The 21,275-nt window shown below is 38.3% G+C and overlaps 1 protein-coding gene across 5 annotated transcripts in view; it reads left to right on the plus strand.

Annotated features, from left to right (window-relative positions):
• Window positions 1-21,275, plus strand: part of zbtb46 (zinc finger and BTB domain containing 46) — a 198,967-nt gene that overhangs the window by 47,031 nt on the left and 130,661 nt on the right. For all 5 annotated transcript variants that reach the window (XM_053643645.1, XM_053643643.1, XM_053643644.1 and 2 more), the window contains one exon: window positions 16,315-17,286. In XM_053643645.1, coding sequence (XP_053499620.1) covers window positions 16,350-17,286 — 937 coding nt within the window. In that variant the 5' untranslated portion in view covers window positions 16,315-16,349. The remainder of the gene's footprint in view (window positions 1-16,314; window positions 17,287-21,275) is intronic.

Raw genomic sequence — 21,275 nt, forward strand, 5'->3', positions numbered from 1 at the left:
CAAACAGTGCAATTGTGTAACCAGGAAAATTTATTACAGTTTTACATGAAGTTTGTTTTGTTGAACTTATCCACTGTTCACTGATGGAGACTTAAGTGCAAAACTGTTTGTGGCAGATGCAGTCCTAGAGCTATTATAGCAATTGTAGTCCTAGCCATCATAGCATAACTGTTCATATGAATTGAGGACCAAATCCATCGTTTTGGTTTTTAAGAGGTACTGTCCTGAGTAATCTCAATGATCTTTAGGCTGCACCATGTGGGGCCATCAGCAGCAGCAGCATGTGCATCCAGACATCCCAGTTCACCACAACACTCTATGTCTGTGAGCCCTCTAGATCTGCTCCTTTACCTAAGAAGAAAACTATTCACAAAAAAGCTTGACTAAACAAATATGTTTTCAGCCTGCACTTAAACACTGAGACTGTATCTATGTCCTGAACACTAATTGGAAGGCTGTTCCATAAATGGGGCTTTGTAAGAGGAAGCTCTTACCCCTGCTGTAGCCTTCACTATTCAAGGTACCAGCAAATAGCCTGCACCTTTTGATCGATGTAGGCGTGACGGATCATAAAAGACCAAAATTTCAGCAGCACGTAAACATTAGTATGCGTAACATATGCATGTGTTTTATACTAATAATTAGCGTGTGATGCTGCATATGTAGTGCAAAAGAATATAGACAGATTTCTTAAAAGAAAATCTCCAGATGTTTCTGAGCCATCAACTTCATCCTCATGTAGCTAAAGCCTTGTTTATACTTTTGCCTGGCTCTGCACTGCGAGCCTCCACTAACTGTGTGCGCACCTCTTCAAACGGATGAGGTGTTTATACTTGATGCGATCGCCGTTGTAATATTCTTTTAAACGAAAGGGGCAACTCGGAGTAATCATCCTAAGCCAACAAGAAATAGCTGAGAGGAGAAGTAGTTTGTCAGAACAACCATAGCAATGCTTACAAACAAGGCGTCTCACACGGAGTTGCTGAATGCTGAATAGGGCTGCACAATTAATCAAATGTCGATTGCGATTATGATTTTGCACGATTACTTGAACATGATCAACTGCGATATTGACGTTTAAAGTTCGTCCTCCACTCATAGAAAACTCCGCTACAGATCAAATCAAGCGCTTCCTGAACTTACAGCCAATCACCACAGAGTGGCGCAGGGATGACGTCATTTTCTAATGCCATAACCCCAAAATGAAGTTAGCATTTTAGCTCTCAAGCTGCCAGTTTCACTGCGAGCTCCAGCGCTTGTGCGAGGGGAAATCATGACACTAACATGTTGCTAAATGGCACTGCAGAGGTTGTCGGGGACATAAAACGTCATCACACCAAACAGGAAAAAACTTTGCAGATAAACTCGGGGCTCTACAGTGAGATCATTTCACTGGCATTTGCGATTCAAAAGTACTTTGTGCGACTGTGAATAAATATTTATTCGCACCGGTGCGAGTGACCTGTTCGGAGTTGTATAATGCAATCGGAATAAAAACTACAAGAAGTCCAAAATGCATCTACACCGCGCAACAGTTACTGTCACACTGCTTTTCATCATCTCAGTCAACTGAACAAGTGTGCAAATATGGACCCATTATGATGAAGAGTAACTCTGTACATCATCTGCTTCTCTCAACTTCCCGATCTCACAAACCACCATGTTTATTGATCCCGCAAAATGACCTGAACCCGTGACTGTGACCTGCTTGTGTAGACACAGCGGTGTTGGGCGGAGTAAATTAATAATAATGCCAACGCTACAAGGTGGATTTAATTCAAACTTCTTTATTAAATAATTCCTCACCAATCATAATCAAGAGTAGCAACTGTTCAGAAGGAGTACGCTGCTGCTCTCCTTCACTAACTCTAATACACCGCGCATTCACTTCATTTAAAATCACCGTTGCCAGATATCACCAGAAAAGTCAACTCCAGTTTTCATGTATTGATTTAAATCCCCCCCAAAACAATATTATCAGCAGACATGGCAACACTGTACTAGAGGAACTGATTTTAAAGGAACAACTGATAAACAAACAAAAATAAAATTATTAAAATGTAAAGACAGAAAATGTCCTTAATTATAAATAAATATTTAATATAAAAAATAGATATAATAACTTCATAAAATGTAAATAAAATGAGAAATTAAATGTTTAATTACCATGGGTTGCATTTAATATCAACTTGACATTAAGCTTAGTAGGCTATTTCCTTAGAAGGCTATTAACCTTCTTTTTCCTAATATGGATCATTTTTGTGTTAGTCTACTTTTAATTAGGACTCTTTATTGTTTAAGATATTTAAAAATATATATTTTATGCTTATTTATTTATCAATTAACCAACAGTATTTCTCATTGCTGTTATTTTAACTCAATTAACAGTGACCATGAGCCTACATTTAACTGTTTATGACAGACCTCCTGATTAAAGCGTGAACAAAAAAAGATAGGTATCTGGATCGGTTTCGGTCGTAAAAATCCTGATCAGAGCATCAGTAATGAACACCATTAAACTAAAGCATTTTGCATCTGGTGGATAAACAAACTCACCCAATCATATCCCATATGAGATTATTCAGATATATACACAATATACACAGAGTGGTTCGAGAACTGGCTCCAGCCCAGAACCATGACAGTGGAAAATGTATAGTAGTGTAGCTTTCAATATATTTAAGAGGAGCAGACTTCAAAGACTGAACATTGAGGTTTATTGTATTTGTTTACAAGGTGGAACAGGTTAACGGTTGTTTTTTGCATACAGCCTGTAAAATTAACTGAAAATATTAAATTTAATTTATCAGAAGGTAAATTAATGTGTCATGGTTCACACTATGTTCCTAAATTCTGTCATAATTGACAAGTTTTCTCATGAATACTTGTGGGTTATATTGTGGCACATTAATGTTACCATCTCTAAAAAAAAAAAAAAAAAAAAACTAATTAAAAAAAAAATACACTTCAATTGGGCTCCTAAATTTTTGTAATTAGGAGCACAAGTGCTCCTAAAAGAAATTGTTACCGTAGAGCCCTGAAACTGGTTCAGGTATGCTGTGCATAATTCGCCCACGTTGAAGTCGAGCGACAGTGGTGCAGTTCGTTTATAGCGTACAATTAGCTGTTTATATCTGCCGATTGTATTTAGGCTTCAAACTTCATAAAAGTTGTGTTCATTTGTGAAAATTATCTTGATGGATAAAATGTGTTAGTATTGTAAACTTATGTTGATCACAGAGCTTATTTTTTGCAATAATCCAAAAGCCTACGGGAAAATCCGATTGGGTTTTTGTCAAGGGAACCGGTGTGATGCTAACTTTCAGGTTCCCGTACAAAATGTAGTCGTCCCTGCATCACTGTATTTGGTGATTTGGCTGTGTCTCTCCTCCTGTAAACACGTATTGCATTTTCTGTATAGGCCTGAATTGTTTTCATTTGGTTGCAAATTATATTGGATTACATATTTTCAATTGGTTGATGGCATTTTTGTTTACTTATCCTATATTTTGGGTACAATTTTATTTATATTTTGCTTCTATGAGATGATGCACTTTAAGGACCAGTCTAATTTGATGCAAAGATTTGTACATTAGTAGGAATGTAGCATAACATGGAGGTCAAAGCAGTGGTCTGTTTATTTAAATGTGAAAGTGCAATAAAAATATGTTGTCCCTAAAATCAATGAATAATCATGATAAATAATCATGATCTCAATATTGATCAAAATAATCACGGTTATCGTTTTGGCCATAATCGTGCAGCACTAATGCTGAAGAGAAATTGTTGTGTTTGCTGTTGACGATGTTTTCAATACACCTGAAATACACTAAAACCCACAGTATGAAAAAAGAACAAAGAATCATATAAAACCCAGTAAACCTTGAGATTATCACTTGTCACATTACAACAAAATGTAGCTATAAATATGAGAACATGTATAAAACTAAATTGAAACTAAATTTTTTTTTATTCATTTCATTAAGATTTTTATTAAACAAGGACTTTTCATTAAATAGACTTATTATTTATTGTAGGCTCATTTTGTAATGTTAGCAATTACTGTAGACATAAGCAAAAAGTGGGTGCTTCCTGCAAATGTCGTTTCTCACATTTACAAAATCAGGTGGTTATGTTCGCCCATCAATGCAAATGTATATTTAGGTATAGAGACAAAAGAAAGATATTACAGAATGATCACTCTGGGTGGCCACTCATCAACGTAAATGTCTTTATTTATAAAAGTCTATGTTGGGCCACACAGAGTAACCAGCTTGCGAATCAATGGAATTGACCTTTAAATCAGGGAAGCCAGGAATAACAAAATACCAACAGGATTGTTCAAAAGTTGTGGTATATTGTAAAACACACAAGTATATACATATAACTGTACAAAGAACCAACACCAGGCGTACCTTCAGGGTGGGCCAAGGCCAAAATAATAAACTAAAAGGAAAATAACAACAAAGAAAAACAAGTATCCTTCCCTAACTCCCTAAGCCAAAAACAGAGACCAAGGAACCCCTCTCCCAAAAGAAATTGCAGCCACACCCCTACTGCCAGTGAACTTAGTGCAAAATATATACAATGGTGGGGAGAATATACAAACAGGTACAGAGACAACCAAACTCACAGTCAAAAATCCAGGCAAGAGGCAAAAACCATAACAGCAGTCAGAAATCTCTGACCACCAAAGCACACATAACCACCTCCAACATCCCACGCCATTCTCACTCCTCTTCCTCTTTAAATAGGGTCGTCATTCAGCATACTTATCCTGGGAGGCGGGAGCATGGCAGGCTAGGGAAGGCTGGAAACTCTGGGAGGGAGTTCGGACCTGCACACAAAAAAATATGGCACAGCACACAGAAACAAACTTCCCATCCCTAAGATAGTGGGTTGTAACACATACAAACATTTTTCTGTAACATTTAATTTTGTGCTAGAAAACTAATGTTTGGGAATCTAAAATGTTTTCTGTACAGACTTGAATGAAGTCATAAAATGAAAATCTATATCAAAGTTTGTACAAAAACAAACAGGATGCCTAAACCATTTGCACAGTACTGTAAACTTAGCACAAATAAAGTTATTTCTAATGGCTGAGGTTAAATGACTAACTATCTTGCACTCAACACACTGAAAAAAAGCTGAATGTTTGCCATATTGAGTGTTTAACGTACCTTAGATCAGTGGTTTTCATTTTTTTTTTCCAATAAAGTTTTATTGAGAAGAAAAACAAACCGACTGACACACAGCAACAATCATTCACGTTTTTTTTCTTTTTATATTAACAAAGGAAAACAAAATTAAAAAGTACAAACACCGAAAACACCTGACTGACTAAATCAAAAAGGTAGATCTGACTGTTGGAGAGAAAATGCTGCAGTATTGATGGGAAAACAGTCGCTTTTGTCCAAATTTAATTTATAACCAGAGACAACACCAAAGGTCTCCAGAACACCCAAGACAGCAGACATAGAGGCAATAGGATCGGTTACATACAATAACAAATCATCAGCATATAGCGACAATTTGTATTCTACACCATATCGAACTATTCCTTTAAACAAGGGAGAAGATCTTAATACGATAGACAGAGGCTCGATAGCGACAGCAAAAAGCAGAGGTGACAAAGGACAGCCTTGCCGACACCCACGTCCGAGAGCAAAATAATCCGAATAAATATCGTTTGTCTGAACCCTGGCTTTAGAGAATGAGTAAAGAAGGCTAATCCAAGAAATAAACTTATCCCCGAATCCAAACTTCCTCAAGACTGCAAACAAATACTCCCACTCAACCCTGTCAAATGCTTTTTCAGCATCTAAAGAAATCACAATCTCAGGAAGCTCAGCCGAATGCTTTGAATAAATTATATTAAAGAGTGTACGGGTATTGAAAAACAATTGACGTCCCTTTATAAAACTGTTCTGCTCTTCAGATATAATATAAGGGAGTACATTCTCTAAACGAGATGCCATTACTTTCACCAACACCTTTACATCTGCATTAAGCAGAGACAGCGGTCTATAAGAACCACAGGAGGTTGGATCCTTACCCTCCTTAAGAAGGAGAGCTATCGTGGCTTGTGTCAGAGTTGGAGGCAAAGACCCACATTCCAAGGATTCGTTGAACATAGCCAAAAGCAATGGAGCTAATTTTCCAATAAACGTTTTAAAAAATTCAATTGGAAACCCGTCCGGGCCAGGAGCTTTGTTAGATTGCATAGTTTTAACTGAATTTAACATTTCTTCAAGAGAGAGTGGGGAGTCCAGTTGCATGCAGTATTCGAATCAATAACAGGGTTACAGAAGTTTTGAAGAAATGCATTCACTTTAGTATTGTCTGTAGGAAATTCGGATTTATAAAGCAAAGAGTAAAACGATTTAAAAGTAGAATTAATTTCCATGGGATCTGTAGTGACAATATTATAAGTGTTTTTAACACTAGGTATGAGACAGGAAGTGGCCTGTCGCCGTAGCTGATGTGCCAGTAAACAACTCGGCTTGTCGCCATGTTCATAGTATGAACCACGAGTACGTAACAGCAAGCGTTCCGCCTCTTTAGTCGAAATAAGATTAAATTCTGCCTGTAAGTCGAGACGCTGTTTAAAAAGTTCTGGAGAGGGGTTCAGTGCATATCTATGATCGAGGTTAATGATCGCAGATGTGAGTTCATTAACCCTAGTAGTGTGCTTTTTATTACAGAGAGCGGAGTAAGAAATAATCTGCCCTCTGATATAGAATTTAAGTGTCTTCCATAACAATGAATAAGAGGTGGAGTCATTCTGATTGAAGAAAAGAAAGTCATCAATAGAAGTGGAAATGAAGTCACAGAATTCACTGTCTGCCAAAAGAAGAGAATTAAATATCCAAGGCGGTGGGCTACGTTTATAAATAGAAAGATGAATATCTAATTGTAGAGGCGCGTGATCAGAAATTACAATACCCAGATAGTCAGAAGAAACTACACAAGAATCAAGAGTGCTGTCTATAAAAAAATAATCGATCCTCGAATAGGAATGATGCACCTGGGAGAAGAAAGAAAACCTTTTAAGAGAGGGGTTACGGGATCTCCAGGGATCAACGAGACCGTTCTGAGACGTAAAATCGGAAAATGTTTTAGACATAGCAGATTGATTCAGAGTACAGGGATTACACCGATCTAAGTTTGGGTCAAAAACACAGTTTAAATCTCCCCCGAAAATCATCAGGTGGGTATTTAAGAAAGGGAGATTGCTCAACAATCTATTAGCAAATTCCACGTCATCAAAGTTTGGAGCGTATACATTTACCAACAACACCTGTCTTTGCATTAGAGTACCTGCAACTATAATATATCTACCGTTCACATCAGCAATAACATTAGTGGAGGAAAACTGTGACCTTTTCCAATTAAAATAGCGACCCCTCTTGGCTTCTAATTAAAGTTCGAGTGGAAGACTTGACTCACCCAAGGGCAGTGTAACCTATGATGATCTTTAATACATAGGTGAGTCTCCTGTAAAAATACTATATCGGAGTTTAAATGTTTCAAATGTGTAAAAACCTTAGATCTCTTGACAGGATTACCCATACCTCTGACGTTCCAACTAATAAATCTTAAAGGCGTGCCTGTCCCCGCTATGCTGGGATCCATATTACTACTAACCATTTAAATAAAGTAAACCATAGGGATATAAATAGCCAATTAGAGCCGAAGTGGGCCCTCCTCCCCGATCAGTGGTTTTCAAAGTGGGGGCCGCCAGGGGGCGCCCGGGGGGCCTCAACAATTTGGTGTGAAAAATAAAAAAATACATGATTTTCTCTTTCTCACTCTCAGACAACCACACACAGACACACAATCAATTCCTAATGTAATGTAATGTAAAGATGTAAGACATAATTATTAATTAAAAAGGGGGATATATTCAGAAGTCTGTATTTTTAATGTGTTTTAAAGACATCTTGCAGAAGGGGGGCCTCGGTCAAATGTTAATGCCATTGGGGGGCCCTGCCCTGGAAAAGTTTGCGAACCCCTGCCTTAAATTAGTTCATATTATTTTAGACAGACTCCGCTTGCTGTCTTTAATCAAAAAGCAAAACCATTCTTCAAAAGAAATGAAAATAAGGCAAAGAAGGGAAAGTGAAATTACAACAAATGAGAATGATAGCACAAACTAATTAATGAAAAAGACAGGGACAGTATACAGATGTGGCCTTAAAAATGCAGGATTTTTCATTCAGGATCAGGAAGCCTATCACACAGAATGCCGCAGGGCTAGTCAGACAAGTATCCACCAGTTGGCGTATGGACTCAAGTGCTCCTGCATTTGGACTTCAGTGCCAAACTGAATCTCAAGTAAGGAGAGCACCCTCTCTTAGGTGGTTGTAATTAATTATCATAAATATCATCATAGGGCGCACAGTGGCTTAGTAGTTAGCACATTCACCTCACACCTCCAGGGTTGGGGGTTCGATTCCCACCGTGGCCCTGTGTGTGTGGAGTTTGCATGTTCTCCCCGTGCTGCGGGGGTTTCCTCCGGGTACTCCGGTTTCCTCCCCCAGCCCAAAGACATGCATGGTAGGCTGATTGGCATGTCCAAAGTGTCCATAGTGTATGAATGGGTGTGTGAATGTGTATGTGATTGTGCCCTGCGATGGATTGGCACCCTGTCCAGCGTGTACCCCGCCTTGTGCCCCCCAGCCTATCCTGGGATAGGCTCCAGGTTTCCCGATGACCCTGAAGGAAGGATAAGTGGTATAGAAGATGGATGGATGGATGGATGAAATATCATCATCTGTTTTTATTTGAAGCCTAAAATATTGGTCAAAACAAAATAAAGTTAAATAGTTTTTGTAAGTAAACTACCAGTCAAAAGTTTATAGATACTTGTTCATTCTTTATCATCAAATAATAGCTAAACAAACGCTTTGGATAAAAGCGTCTGCTTAATGAATACATGTCAAATGAATAAATGTCTATGAAATAACCTATACAGAAAAGCATGCACCCAAACGAAATTTGATGCAATATTTTGCTGTCCATTACATGTAAACTGTCCCTCTACATGATGTTGGTATCATTGTAAAGATGAAAAATAAGTTTACGCTTAAAAAAAAAAAAGCCTATATAAAATTTCCCATTGTCATGAGATTTGAACTTGTTGCTCAATAATTTTTCATGGTGATAATGAACTGCATTTTTTATACAAGTTGAGCCATGTGAGCTATGTGACAGTGACACTTACTGGATGGATCTTGTTTGTACCAGACTGCAACACAACCAGACCACCTGTAACTTTGTTTAAGCAATGGCCATTTACCACCCCAACAAAAATGTCTTTTGGCCAAATAAATCCACGTTAAAATGGGCAGATCCTTTTGGGGGCTGAGATGTTAAAACGGGGGCTGAAGCCTCATGAAAAGGGTCTAGCTATGCCTGTAAGACTGTGTACTTAAGACCATGTCCTCAATGTGGGAATGAACTACAATCCCATGAAGCATTGCGAATGAGGTAGTCAAATAAAATCTATGCAGAAATATAAAACTACTGATTTAGCTGTTGTTGATTTATAGAAACAACATAGTTTATGTTTATTTCACAATATTAAGGTATATACAAATATTTAAGTAGTTTGAGAGTGTATGGACACCGACTCGATTATGTCATTCCTAGTGCTTTATGGGAGTGAGCGCTGTAGAGCTCCACGATTTCTACTTCCCGACTGTTGCACTCTGAAGTACTGAAGGATTTCATGCATTTGTTTGGTAAATGGTCTGCACTTATACAGCGCTTTTATCCAAAGCGCTTTACACTGTCTCATTCACCCATTCACACACACTCACAAATCAATGGTAGCAGAGCTGCCATGCCATGCTTGCCATCGGGAGCAACTTGGGGTTCAGTGTCTTGCTCAAGGACACTTCGGCATGTAGAGTAATGTGGGCCAGGAATCGAACTGCCAACCCTACTATTAGTGGACAACCAGCTCTACCACCTGAGCCACAGCTGCTGTAATTCATTTAACTGTTCCATGTAATGTAATGTCGTGTGTACTACACCTTTAGCAATCAGTTTGCTTGCTCAAAGAATGTGACATGACTGCCATCTAAAAGCCTTGTCTAGCCAGAGCTGACTGACTAAGTGACATACCGGGTGTAAATGTTAAGTGAGTGTCACTGACAATTTAAGAAGCTTGATATAACCCTTTTTGTTCAGCCAAGGGATGAGGTAAAATGTTTAGATTGAACTACTAGCCTAATTTCTTAAAAGTGTGTGTGTGTGTGTGTTGCCCTAGATTAAAGTGTTTTCTTTCATTTTAACTTTTGTCAGAGAGACATTTGTCAGAGAGGGAAACATATTCACTTGAGGATTAAGTTTTGAATGATGACAACAGCCAACCTTCTGAAATCAAACCAACATGTCTCAGTTGTTCTGCTCAATACGCAAAAAGCCTCTAAAGTCATTCAAGGTTATCCCTAAAACCAGGCAGTTCAATGCTAAGACCATTACCAAGATGACTAAAATCTCTCTTATATTTTGAACATCCTCTTCTAACCACTTTTAAAGAAAGGTGTGTCTTTTCAAGTACACATGGGAAACACGGATGATTGATTTAATCATACAAATCATCAGGTTGAATGGAACTTGCCCAGACATGATCTGAAGTGTGACATCCTGTAGCAAACATGGTTGTCACTCTGGAGAAACCAAGCTGTCATGCTTTACTCAGTCCAATGTGAGTTGACATTCTGAACTCCTCAAAAAGAAATCACAGCTGCCATTTGGTAATTTCTGTCTTTACTCTGATTAGGTTCTGAACAACCCATAAAGAATGCCTCTGCTACTTTCTGTTTTCTCTTTTTCTCTCTCAACATGATTTTCACAGGTGTTCATTGTTCAACTAATAATGTTTTGTTTTGGCTTATTAGATACCAAACAAAATTACCCTGTGCTTGTATAAAGCACCTTGACTAAATCAATGATTCCCCTCTGCAGAGCTCACTATTTGTGTTGTCAAATGGTGAGAATTAATTAGCATTTTGTCAGTTAGTCGTGAGATGAAGTGAAAAATGTGGCTGCCAAACAACCAACTCATTTTGAGTAGAGATGTTCATGACTTCAGCCAAGCTGGCTGCCAGTCTTGAGCTTCTAGCACTGGCCAAAGCATATCACTTGCATTGGCATTGCATTCTGACTGACATTTCATGATCTGGACGATATGAAAATTAGTAAACTTTTATTGAGAAGAATTTTGTCACATATTGGAGGCGCAGACAGAAGCAAATGCAGGTATGGCAGTTTAATGAAACAACAAAAAGTCCAATAAGTTCAAAGGATCAGGCAGAAATCACAGTACATAGGCAGGCAAGGGTCAATCGATCAGGAAAACAGTCCAAACTAGGCAAGGCAAAGAGACAAGGTCGTAAACGTGAACAAGGTCAAAATCAGAATAAACAAACACTGTATCAAGGCTTGGTAACGAGAGAGACAGAAGGCAATTGAGCGTATACTTCACAAAGAGTGAATGCATAGAAAGTCCTTTTAACCTGTGGTTGTGATTGTGCTGTGAATTTGATGCAGCTGTGCATGATTAGAATGAAGGCGAGTGTCCTGGGAATTGCGGTCCATGGTGGCCATGTTTGTAGGCCGCAGTGCAGGATGGGAAATGTAGTCACTGGTTTGTTGTGACATGACAAATTTACTGTTTTTTCTTGCTTGTAATGAAACTGTATTAAATGAATGTTGGTGGATATTTCATAGCACTGTCTTGTAAGAAGATTATGTATAGGAATGACTGCAGTCAGAATACATAATTGTATTGTATGTATAGTACCTAGGAATACCCCACTAAATGTGATTGACTTTATATTGGCAAAAAGGCTGTTTCAGAGTACAATAGTGATGCATTGGATACCAGTACTGAAACACAGTATTTTGTGTAATGTCACTGTTATTAGAAAAGTGCAGCTGCTTTGTGGCGACAGAATGTTATTAGTGTTAGATTCCAGTCATATGTTTTTATGCCAGAATGTAATTGGTCACATTCAGCAAACATAGGGTTCATCATTAACAAATTGAGTAACATATATCACTTTCATCATAGGGCTGCATGATTATGGCCAAAATGATAATCCCGATTATTTTGATCAATATTGACATCACGATTATGTATCACGATTATTCATTGATTTTAGGTACAACATATTTTTTATTGCACTATCACATTTAAATAAACAGACCACTGCTTTCACCTCCACGTTGTTCTACATTCCTGCTAATGTACAAATCTTTGCATCAAATTAGACTGGTCCTCAATGTGCATCATCTCATAGAAGCAAATTCTAAATAAAATTGTTCCCAAAATATAGGATGAGTATAAATAAAAATGCCATCAACCGAATGAAAATATGCAACCAAATGAAAACAATTCAGGCCTATGCAGAAAAGGCAATAACAGTGTTTACAGGAGAGATGCAGCCAAATCACCCAAAAGAGTGGTGCAGGGATGACGTCATTTTGTACCGATACCTGGAAGTTAGCATCACACTGGTTCCCTCAACAAAAACATAATAGGATTTTCCCATAGACTTTTGAATTATTGTAAAAAAAAAATAAGCTCTGTGATCAACAAAAGTTTACAATACTAACACGTTTTGTGCATCAAGATAAGTTTCACAAATGAACACAACTTTTATGAAGTTTGAAGCCTAAATACAATCGCCAGAAATAAACAGCTAACTGTACGCTATAAACGAACTACACCACGGTCGCTCGACTTCAGCGTCACCATCACCAAGCTTCCCACAACTTTTCGAAACTTGATTTAAAACATTTTCCATAATACGGATTTACTCTGTGGATAAATCATCATCCACCTTTTTTTGGGGGGGGGATTGTGAGAACCAGTTTCAGGGCTCTATGGTAACAATTTCTTTTAGGAGCATTTGTGCTCCTAATTACAATAATTTAGGAGCACAGTCAAAAATTTTGGAGCACGGTTGAAGTTTATTTATTTATTTATTTATTTATTTATTTTTAGAGATGGTAACATTAATGTGCCACAATATAACACACAAGTAGGCATGAGAAAACTTGAGCTTGGCAATTATGAGAGAATTTAGGAACATAGTGTGAACCATGACACATTAATTTACCTTCTGATAAACTAAATTTAATATTTTTAGATAATTTTAGAGGCTGTATGCAAAAAACAACCGTTAACCTGTTCCACCTTGTAAACAAATACAGTAAACATCAATGTTCAGTCTTTGAAGTCTGCTCCATTAAAAAATATTTAAAGCTACACTATTAGACATTTTCCACTGTCATGGTTCTGGGCTGGAGTCAGTTCTCAAACTTCTCTGTGAATATTGTGTATATATCTGAAATAATCTCATATAGGATGTGATTGGGTGAGTTCATTTACCCGTCAAATGCAAAATGCTTTAGTTTAATGGTGTTCATTACTGATGCTCTGATCAGGATTTTTACGACCGAACCCGATCCAGATACCAATCTTTTTTTGTTTAAGCTTTAATCAGGAGGTCTATCATAAACAGCTAAATGTAAGCTCTCTGCTCATGGTCACTGTTAATTGAGTTAAAATAATAGCAATGAGAAATACTGTTGGTTAATTGATAAATAACAGCATAAAATATTTGAGTCCTAATAAAAAGTAGACTAACACAAAAATGATCCATATTAGGAAAAAGGCTAATAGCCTTTCTAAGGAAATAGCCTACTAAGCTTAATATCAAATTGATATTAAATGCAACCCTTAATAATTAAACATTACTTCATTTCTCATTTTGTTTATTTTATGCAGTTATTATAATATCTATTTTTTTATATTAAATATTTATTTATAATTAAGGACATTTTCTGTCTTTACATTTTAATAATTTTATTTTTGTTTGTTTATCAGTTGTTCCTTTAAGATCAGTTCCTCTAGTACAGTGTTGCCATGTCTGCTGATAATATTGTTTTGGGGGGGATTAAATCAATACATGGAAACTGGAGTTGACTTTTCTGGTGATATCTGGCAACCGTGTGTTTAAATGAAGTGAATGCACTCTCTATTACAGTAGTGTATTGTATATTTACAGAGTGGACAGTTGCTACTCTTGATTACGATTGGTGAGGAATTGTTTAATAAAGAAGTATGAATTAAACCCACCTTGTAGTGTTAGCATTATTATTAATTTACTCCACCCAACACCGCTGTGTCTACACAAGCAGGTCACAGTCGCGGGTTCAGGCCATTTTGCGGGATTGAGAGAAGCAGATAATGTACAGAGTTCCTCTTGTCATCATAATGGCTTCTTTGCAGTATTTACACACTTGTTCGGTTGACTGAGATGATGAAAAGCAGTGTGACAATAACTGTGTGTGGTGTAGATGCATGTTGGACTTCCTGTAGTTTTTATTCTGATTGTATTATACAACTCCGATCAGGTCACTCGCACTGCAAATAAATATTTATTCACAGTCACACAGTGACAAGTACTGTTCACTCGCAAATGCGAGTGAAATGGTCGCACTGTAGAGCCCTGAGTTCATCTGCAAAGTTTTTTCCTGTTTGGCATGATGAGGGTTAATGTCCCCGACAACCTCTGTAGTGCCATTTAGCAACATGTTAATGTCATGATTTCCCCTCGCACAAGCGCTGGGACACGAAGCAAAGCTGGCAACTCGATCGCTAAAATGCTTTTTTCCGGGTTTTGGCATACAAAATAATGTCATCCCTGTGCCGCTCTATGGTGATTGGCTGAAATTTTAGGAAGCGCTTGATTTGATCTGCAGCGGAGATTTCTATGAGTGGAGGATGACTTACACGTCAATATCGCAGTCGATCATGTTCATGTAATCGTGGGCAGTCAAAATCACAATCGATATTCGATTAATTGTGCAGCCCTATTTCATCATGAACTTTTTGGTACCAGGGTTGCCTGGTCTATGTGGCAGAATTAGATTAATTTCAATTTAAAACTAGCCCAGTGATCAATAAAACCAGTCCAATTACAAAAAAGCAGATTTATACAGGAAAGAGTACTCTGGTATTTTTCATGATTATCGGATATACCTTGAAGTCATTAGGTAACTTACACCCCACATTTGGTATAAGCATAAGTCATGAGTGATCAGCTGAAATGCATCGCCATTTACACCCATCATTTTGAATGCATCTCCAGTGACCACTTGTGATCAGATTTCATATATAATTTTTGCTAGAGGAAGGGTGTCATGTACATTTATTACACCAATCTTCTTCTGCATTTGTTTTCAGTACATGTATGTACCAGCTGTTTCAAACATTTCAATCACGTGGTCTGCTAACAAAAATTAATGAATAAATGAATGGGAAATGAGACAACAAAAGAAGCTATGAAAAACAGCTGGTTTAGTCTTTGCTGTTATAGCATTGCCTTTATCCACCAGCCTAACTGTGGAGAACTCTACCATTCAGCTCGATTTACGAATACTCTCACAGCGATTGTGTATTTTCCTTCTAGGGCAATGATGCAGTTGATTAGGCCTTCGTAGCTGTCCGGGACGCATCAAGACACTTTTATGTTCAAAACCACAAAAATCATGTGGTCATATGAGTCCCAAACAACCTCCAAAGGTGGTTTGCGTGATCAGATGACCATGCATCTGTACTTAGCACTGTCTGTTATGATTGGATGAGCCAGGACACATATTAATTCCAGGTGTGAACGGGGCCATAATTGGGGTTGCTGACTCAGTCACAGATAGAAGATAGAAAGCTTGCTAGAAATTTCCACAGGACATCTGGTTGAGGAGTTCATATAATAAAAACAGAATAAATAAAAATAAAATAAAGTTGTTATAATTTGTGAATGAACAATGGTATGATTTTTCCAGCAGCTCTGTTTTATTTGTGTTTTTGTTTGTGGTGTTTCCAGGGCCTTAGTTTCAGTGAAGGGAAATTGAAATAGTACAGCATACAAAGATTTTACAGTTGTGTGATTTTTAACTTTGTGGCAAAAGTTTGGGGAAGTCTGGAATGGGTGTGATGATCAGGTGTCCACAAACATTTAACCATATAGCGTATTATATATTCATTAGAAGGAATTTGATCTTACACAGATATTCAGAATGATATTTTAGTTTCTGTTAATGAATGTGTAATAAATATATTTATTTATTTTCATTGACAAATTTTAATTATCTTTACATGACTTTTTTTCTCTAGCATTGTATTATTTCAATACCAGTATTTCAGTACATGATAACAGTATTGCTGCTGTGCTAAAGACTGTTGTACTGATTGTCATATGTGCTGGTGCTTTTGTCTCTCCAATACAGAACCTGTCCAGAAGACACAGCCACTCAGTGATCCAATGAACAACCGTAAGGAAGATATGGAAATCGCATCACACTACCGGCAGCTCCTGCGCGAGCTTAATGAGCAGCGGCAGCATGGCATCTTGTGTGATGCGTGTGTGGTTGTGGAAGGTAAGATCTTCAAGGCACACAAGAATGTACTGCTAGGCAGCAGCCGCTACTTCAAGACACTCTACTGCCAAGTGAAGAAGGGAACAGAGCAACAGGCTACCATCACACATCTGGACATTGTGACAGCACAGGGATTCAAAACCATTCTGGACTTCATGTACTCTGCACACCTGGCACTCACCAGTAAGAATGTTATCGAGGTGATGTCTGCTGCCAGCTACCTGCAGATGACAGAGATAGTACAGGCATGTCATGGCTTTATCAGGGCTGCGCTAGACATTAGCATTCGTTCTGAGCTGGCTGACATGGAGCTGGCCAATATAGAGATTAGTGGCATGGTTGGCACAGGAACGGGTACTGCTGGAGGAGCCTCTGAAGCACTGGTTTCCATGATTTCAGCTCGCAGCTCCTCGCCATGGCTGGTACGTCGTACCAGTCCTGCCAACTCATCAGGGGACTCAGCAATTGCCAGCTGCCATGAAAGTGGCAGCACCTACAGCAAGGAGGAACATGAGACAAAGAGCCATGAGGACCCATGGCCGAATGACTATCGCTCACTTCAAGTCAAAGAGGAGCAGGGATCACCATCCACTGCTCAGGACAGGACCAGCCAAGAGGCACAGGGGACACCCATAGAGCAGAGCAATGGAGGTGAAGGTGGCTGGCAAGCACCTGGTTCAAGACGTAGGAAGAACCGAAAAAATAAGGACACAGTCAGGCACATCACGCAACAGAATGAGGGCAGTAGTCATGGAGGTTCTCCGATGCCTTCCATGATTTCCACAGCCAGCTGGAGCTACAACAGTCAGGCCGACATTCCAGGTAGGACCATGGGCTTTGTAAAGTGTTATCTTTGTAGAGACCAACGTGTAAAGACCATTTTTATAAGATGATGTGATACAGCTTGCTAGAAGTATTTGTTCAGAAATGGCATAAAGACAAAGGGCATTCTTTATTTTAAATGTTGGACAGTTACAGGTGGTTATAGATGGAATAAGGAGTGTAAGGTTGAAAAACCTGTGCTCAATAATTCGACTGACACATGGGACAGAAGACAGCCGCATCATGTAAAAACAAAAACATGCTGTCATCTTTAGGATTGAGAACATGATGTTGTAGGGAAAGAAGCCTTACTTGTCTGGGCAGCACTTAGCTGCTGGTGCCGGTAGTTATATAGATCATTAAAAGTGAGGCAATTCTAATCTCTAGTGTATTTAAGCAGTCTGTAAAATGGGCACACATACTCTTTAGGAATACAGGAAAATTGAATTGACCTCAGTGTCAGAGTGAGGATTAAGGTGTCTGTGTGTGCGCTTGGCTGTGTGAACATGTTTTTATATCATGAACATGGTTTTATATCTACATTGATAGGAATTTCTAACACTTTTGTCCTTGTGGGAGCAGGTGACTGGTCCCCACAAGGAAAACTGCTTTTTTTTATTCAAAAACCACAGCTTAAAATAAATAAATAAATAAATGAAGAGCCAAAAGGTTTCCTTACTTAGGTTAAGGTTAGGGTTAGATTTAGGTCAAGGAGTAGCATTAATCTGCAGCATTAATAATTATGTTAACGGAAGGTCCTGACAAGAATAGTGAGACAAAAGTAAATGTGTGTGTGTGTGTGTGTGTGTGTGTGTGTGTGTGTGTGTGTGTGCCCATGTGCTCAATCAGTAACATGCATTTTATGTCTGGGGCTTTAATTTCAGAAGTGGATTGTTGAATATAACTTCCCAAACTGTTTAGATAACAATCATAGTTTATCTGCTTGATAATTTATAGTAATTATTTTTAGCTGTAGCTGACGTCTTTGCTGATACTGATTTTAGATATAACTGAAGTCCAATGCTAGGATATTGAAATGTTGATACATATTTTCTGCGTGTGAGCGTAAGTGTATGTATTTGGGGTCTTCATGGGAAGACTTAAAGAGAAGGTCCTCTGTTGTGTGATGAAATAAGAAGGGAGGAAAACAGACCATAACAGAACATGAGCTTTGCCCAATCTATCCGTTTACAATTAGAAAATCCACACTGGGAATTCTGTGTTATGACATTCTTACAATGTATCCATAATCACTTGGTTACATGTCTCCTTAATGGTGGAGTAAGAATTATTTTTCTGCTCTTGAGTCTATGGCAGCCCATAGAACCGCTTGTGGGAAAGTTATGAAATTTGGCGCACAGATAGAGGACAGTCTCAGTATTAACCATAGCTATGTTGGAGTCTCTATCTCAAACCTTCTAGCACCACCAACTGCCCAAATTTGCACACAATATGAGATAATTAATCTAGGATATATGAAAGTTCCACTTTTTGAATTAAATTATGGAAAAACATAACTTTTCCATGATATTCTACTTTTTTGAGATGCACTTGTATATATGTCCCAAAGTTTTATGTACAATTATGGGGCATAGACCCATATACATGCCAATACTGAGACCCCTATACTCAAAAGCACCCCCTTTTGACATCTTTCTTAAGTATTAACATCTAATTTCACCTACATGCACTAAATTTTGTAGGCATATGGGGCTTCTTAAGACAAATGAATTTTACAAGCACATCCACTCACTCTGCCCAACAAGAAATCGGAAATTTATTTTGTGTGTGTTTTGCTGAGAACCAAACTTTTAAATACTCCTCATGGGGGACTCATCGGATTCAACACAAATTTGGCCAGCATAATATCAACAGTCTCTCCATTTTTGTACACTTTTGGGTTGACACAGTTCAAGCGGAGCACTATCCTTAGCTGAACCGGCAGAAGACCTCCATCCTCCACAGAGCGGTGAGGTGGAGTGACCTTTTCTGTTTAGCTATGAGGTGGCACGACATCCAAGGCAGAGCCTGTGATTTTATTGTCGACCACCATGGATTCAGTGAGGGGAATGTAGCCCAAGGCATTGCCAAAAAGGGGAACGACATCCACTGTGGAGAAAGAGGGGAGAGTAAGGTTCTGTGGTGAGCCAGAGGGGGGAGCAACATACAGTGAAACAGATGTCCTGACATTTTAGCATTCACTGGTATACTTCAGAATTCATTGTTTCCTTGTTCCTGTTTTGCTGACTCAGATGCAGCAAAACAGGCCCCAATCCATGATACTATCACCACTATCACTATAAGGCTCTTTTGCTGGAATGCACTGTTTTCCTTTCTCCAAACATAACATTTCTCATTTAAACCAAAAATTCTATTTTGGTCTCATCTGTCCACAAAACATTTTTCCAATAGCCTTCTGTCTTGTCCATGTGATCTTTAGGAAATGCAGACAGGCAACAGTGTTCTTTTTGGAAACTAGTGACTTTCTCCTTGCAAGCCTGCCTTGCACACCATTGATGTTCAGCGTTCTCCTGATTGTGGACTTATAACCATTAAAATTAGCCAATGTGAGAGAGGCCTTTAGTTACTTAGACTAAAGCAACACTCACTCACACCTGATTGTCATCATATTAATTGAAAACACCTGACTCGAATTTCACCTTCAAATCAACTGCTAACATTAGAGGTTCACATACTTTTGCCACTCACAGATATGTAATATTAGATCATTTTTCTCAATAAATAAATGGCCAAGTATAATATTTTTGTCTCTATTGTTTAATTGGGACTTGTGTGAAAATCACATGATGTTTTAGGTCATATTTATGCAGAAATATAGAAAATTCTAAAAGGTTCACAAACTTTCAAGCACTGTACACTGCAAAGCAAAATGAAGGAGTGATGTCCTTAGCGAAGCCGGGAGGTGCAGCGACATCCTCAGCCGAACAAGGAAGGGGAGTCATGTTCTCAGCGGAGCAGGAAGGCAGCGCGATGTCCGAGGCAGAACTGAGTGGCATGGTGATGTGTTGAGCAGGGATTCCCATGGTGAGGCTGTGAGCCTTAATGGCATCCTCTACAGGGCAGAGGGCCTGAGGAACATCCTCAACAGAGCATTGAGGCAAAGCGAAATCACTAGTTTGGCTGGGACAGGAGGAGATGGCCCCAGACTGGTCGGGAACCCCCTCCTGAAAAAATCTTTTGAGGGGGCACGTAGCTTTGAGGCAGGCCAGATTGACGTTGAGCCAACCACTCTTCCTCTGTTGCTCCCACATTGGGCGCTTCTCTTGTAGGAGAGCATGCTGTGACTCCAGTAGGGTTGCAACAGTATGAGATTTTCACGGTACGATAACCATCTCAGACAATGTCACGGTTTCACAGTATACAGTATTATGCAATTATTATTATTATTATTATTATTATTATTATTATTAGTTACAATAGCCCTTAAAGGAATGAAAACAGAAGGGTTTTTTTTATAATTGTGTAATTATCATTTTTTAAAATGGAAGTATGTGTAAAAAAAAAAAAAAAAAAGTCTCCCTTTTTAAAATAAATAAGAAATTTACTGTTTGAACAAAATATATTAGGAGGAAAAAAGGAGTAGGTCCTGCTATGGCTTTGTTTGGAATTATTTCCATTGATAAAATAGAACAAAAACAGACAATATTGTGTTTAAAATGTAAGTCACTTGAAATTAACTTATTGTTTACATGTTAGCTAAATGAAAATTAGAAATACTACTAAATGTAAAATTATATCAGATGTGTGAACTTTTAAAATAATGTCCCTTGATTATTAATATATACTGTAGGTGCACAACAGCACAGCCAGACTGCTCCTGTCTGTACCTTTAAAGGGGTCATGACATAAGAAATCTTGATCTTTTGACATATGCAGTTTCATAGCTTAATACGTCCTACTCAGTACAAAAAGAGCATTTATGTAACCAAGCTCCAAAAATGGCTCATTTGGATGTGGTGGGATCTGTG

This window comes from Ictalurus furcatus, chromosome 15 (assembly GCF_023375685.1).
Source record: "Ictalurus furcatus strain D&B chromosome 15, Billie_1.0, whole genome shotgun sequence".
Taxonomy (NCBI): domain Eukaryota; kingdom Metazoa; phylum Chordata; class Actinopteri; order Siluriformes; family Ictaluridae; genus Ictalurus; species Ictalurus furcatus.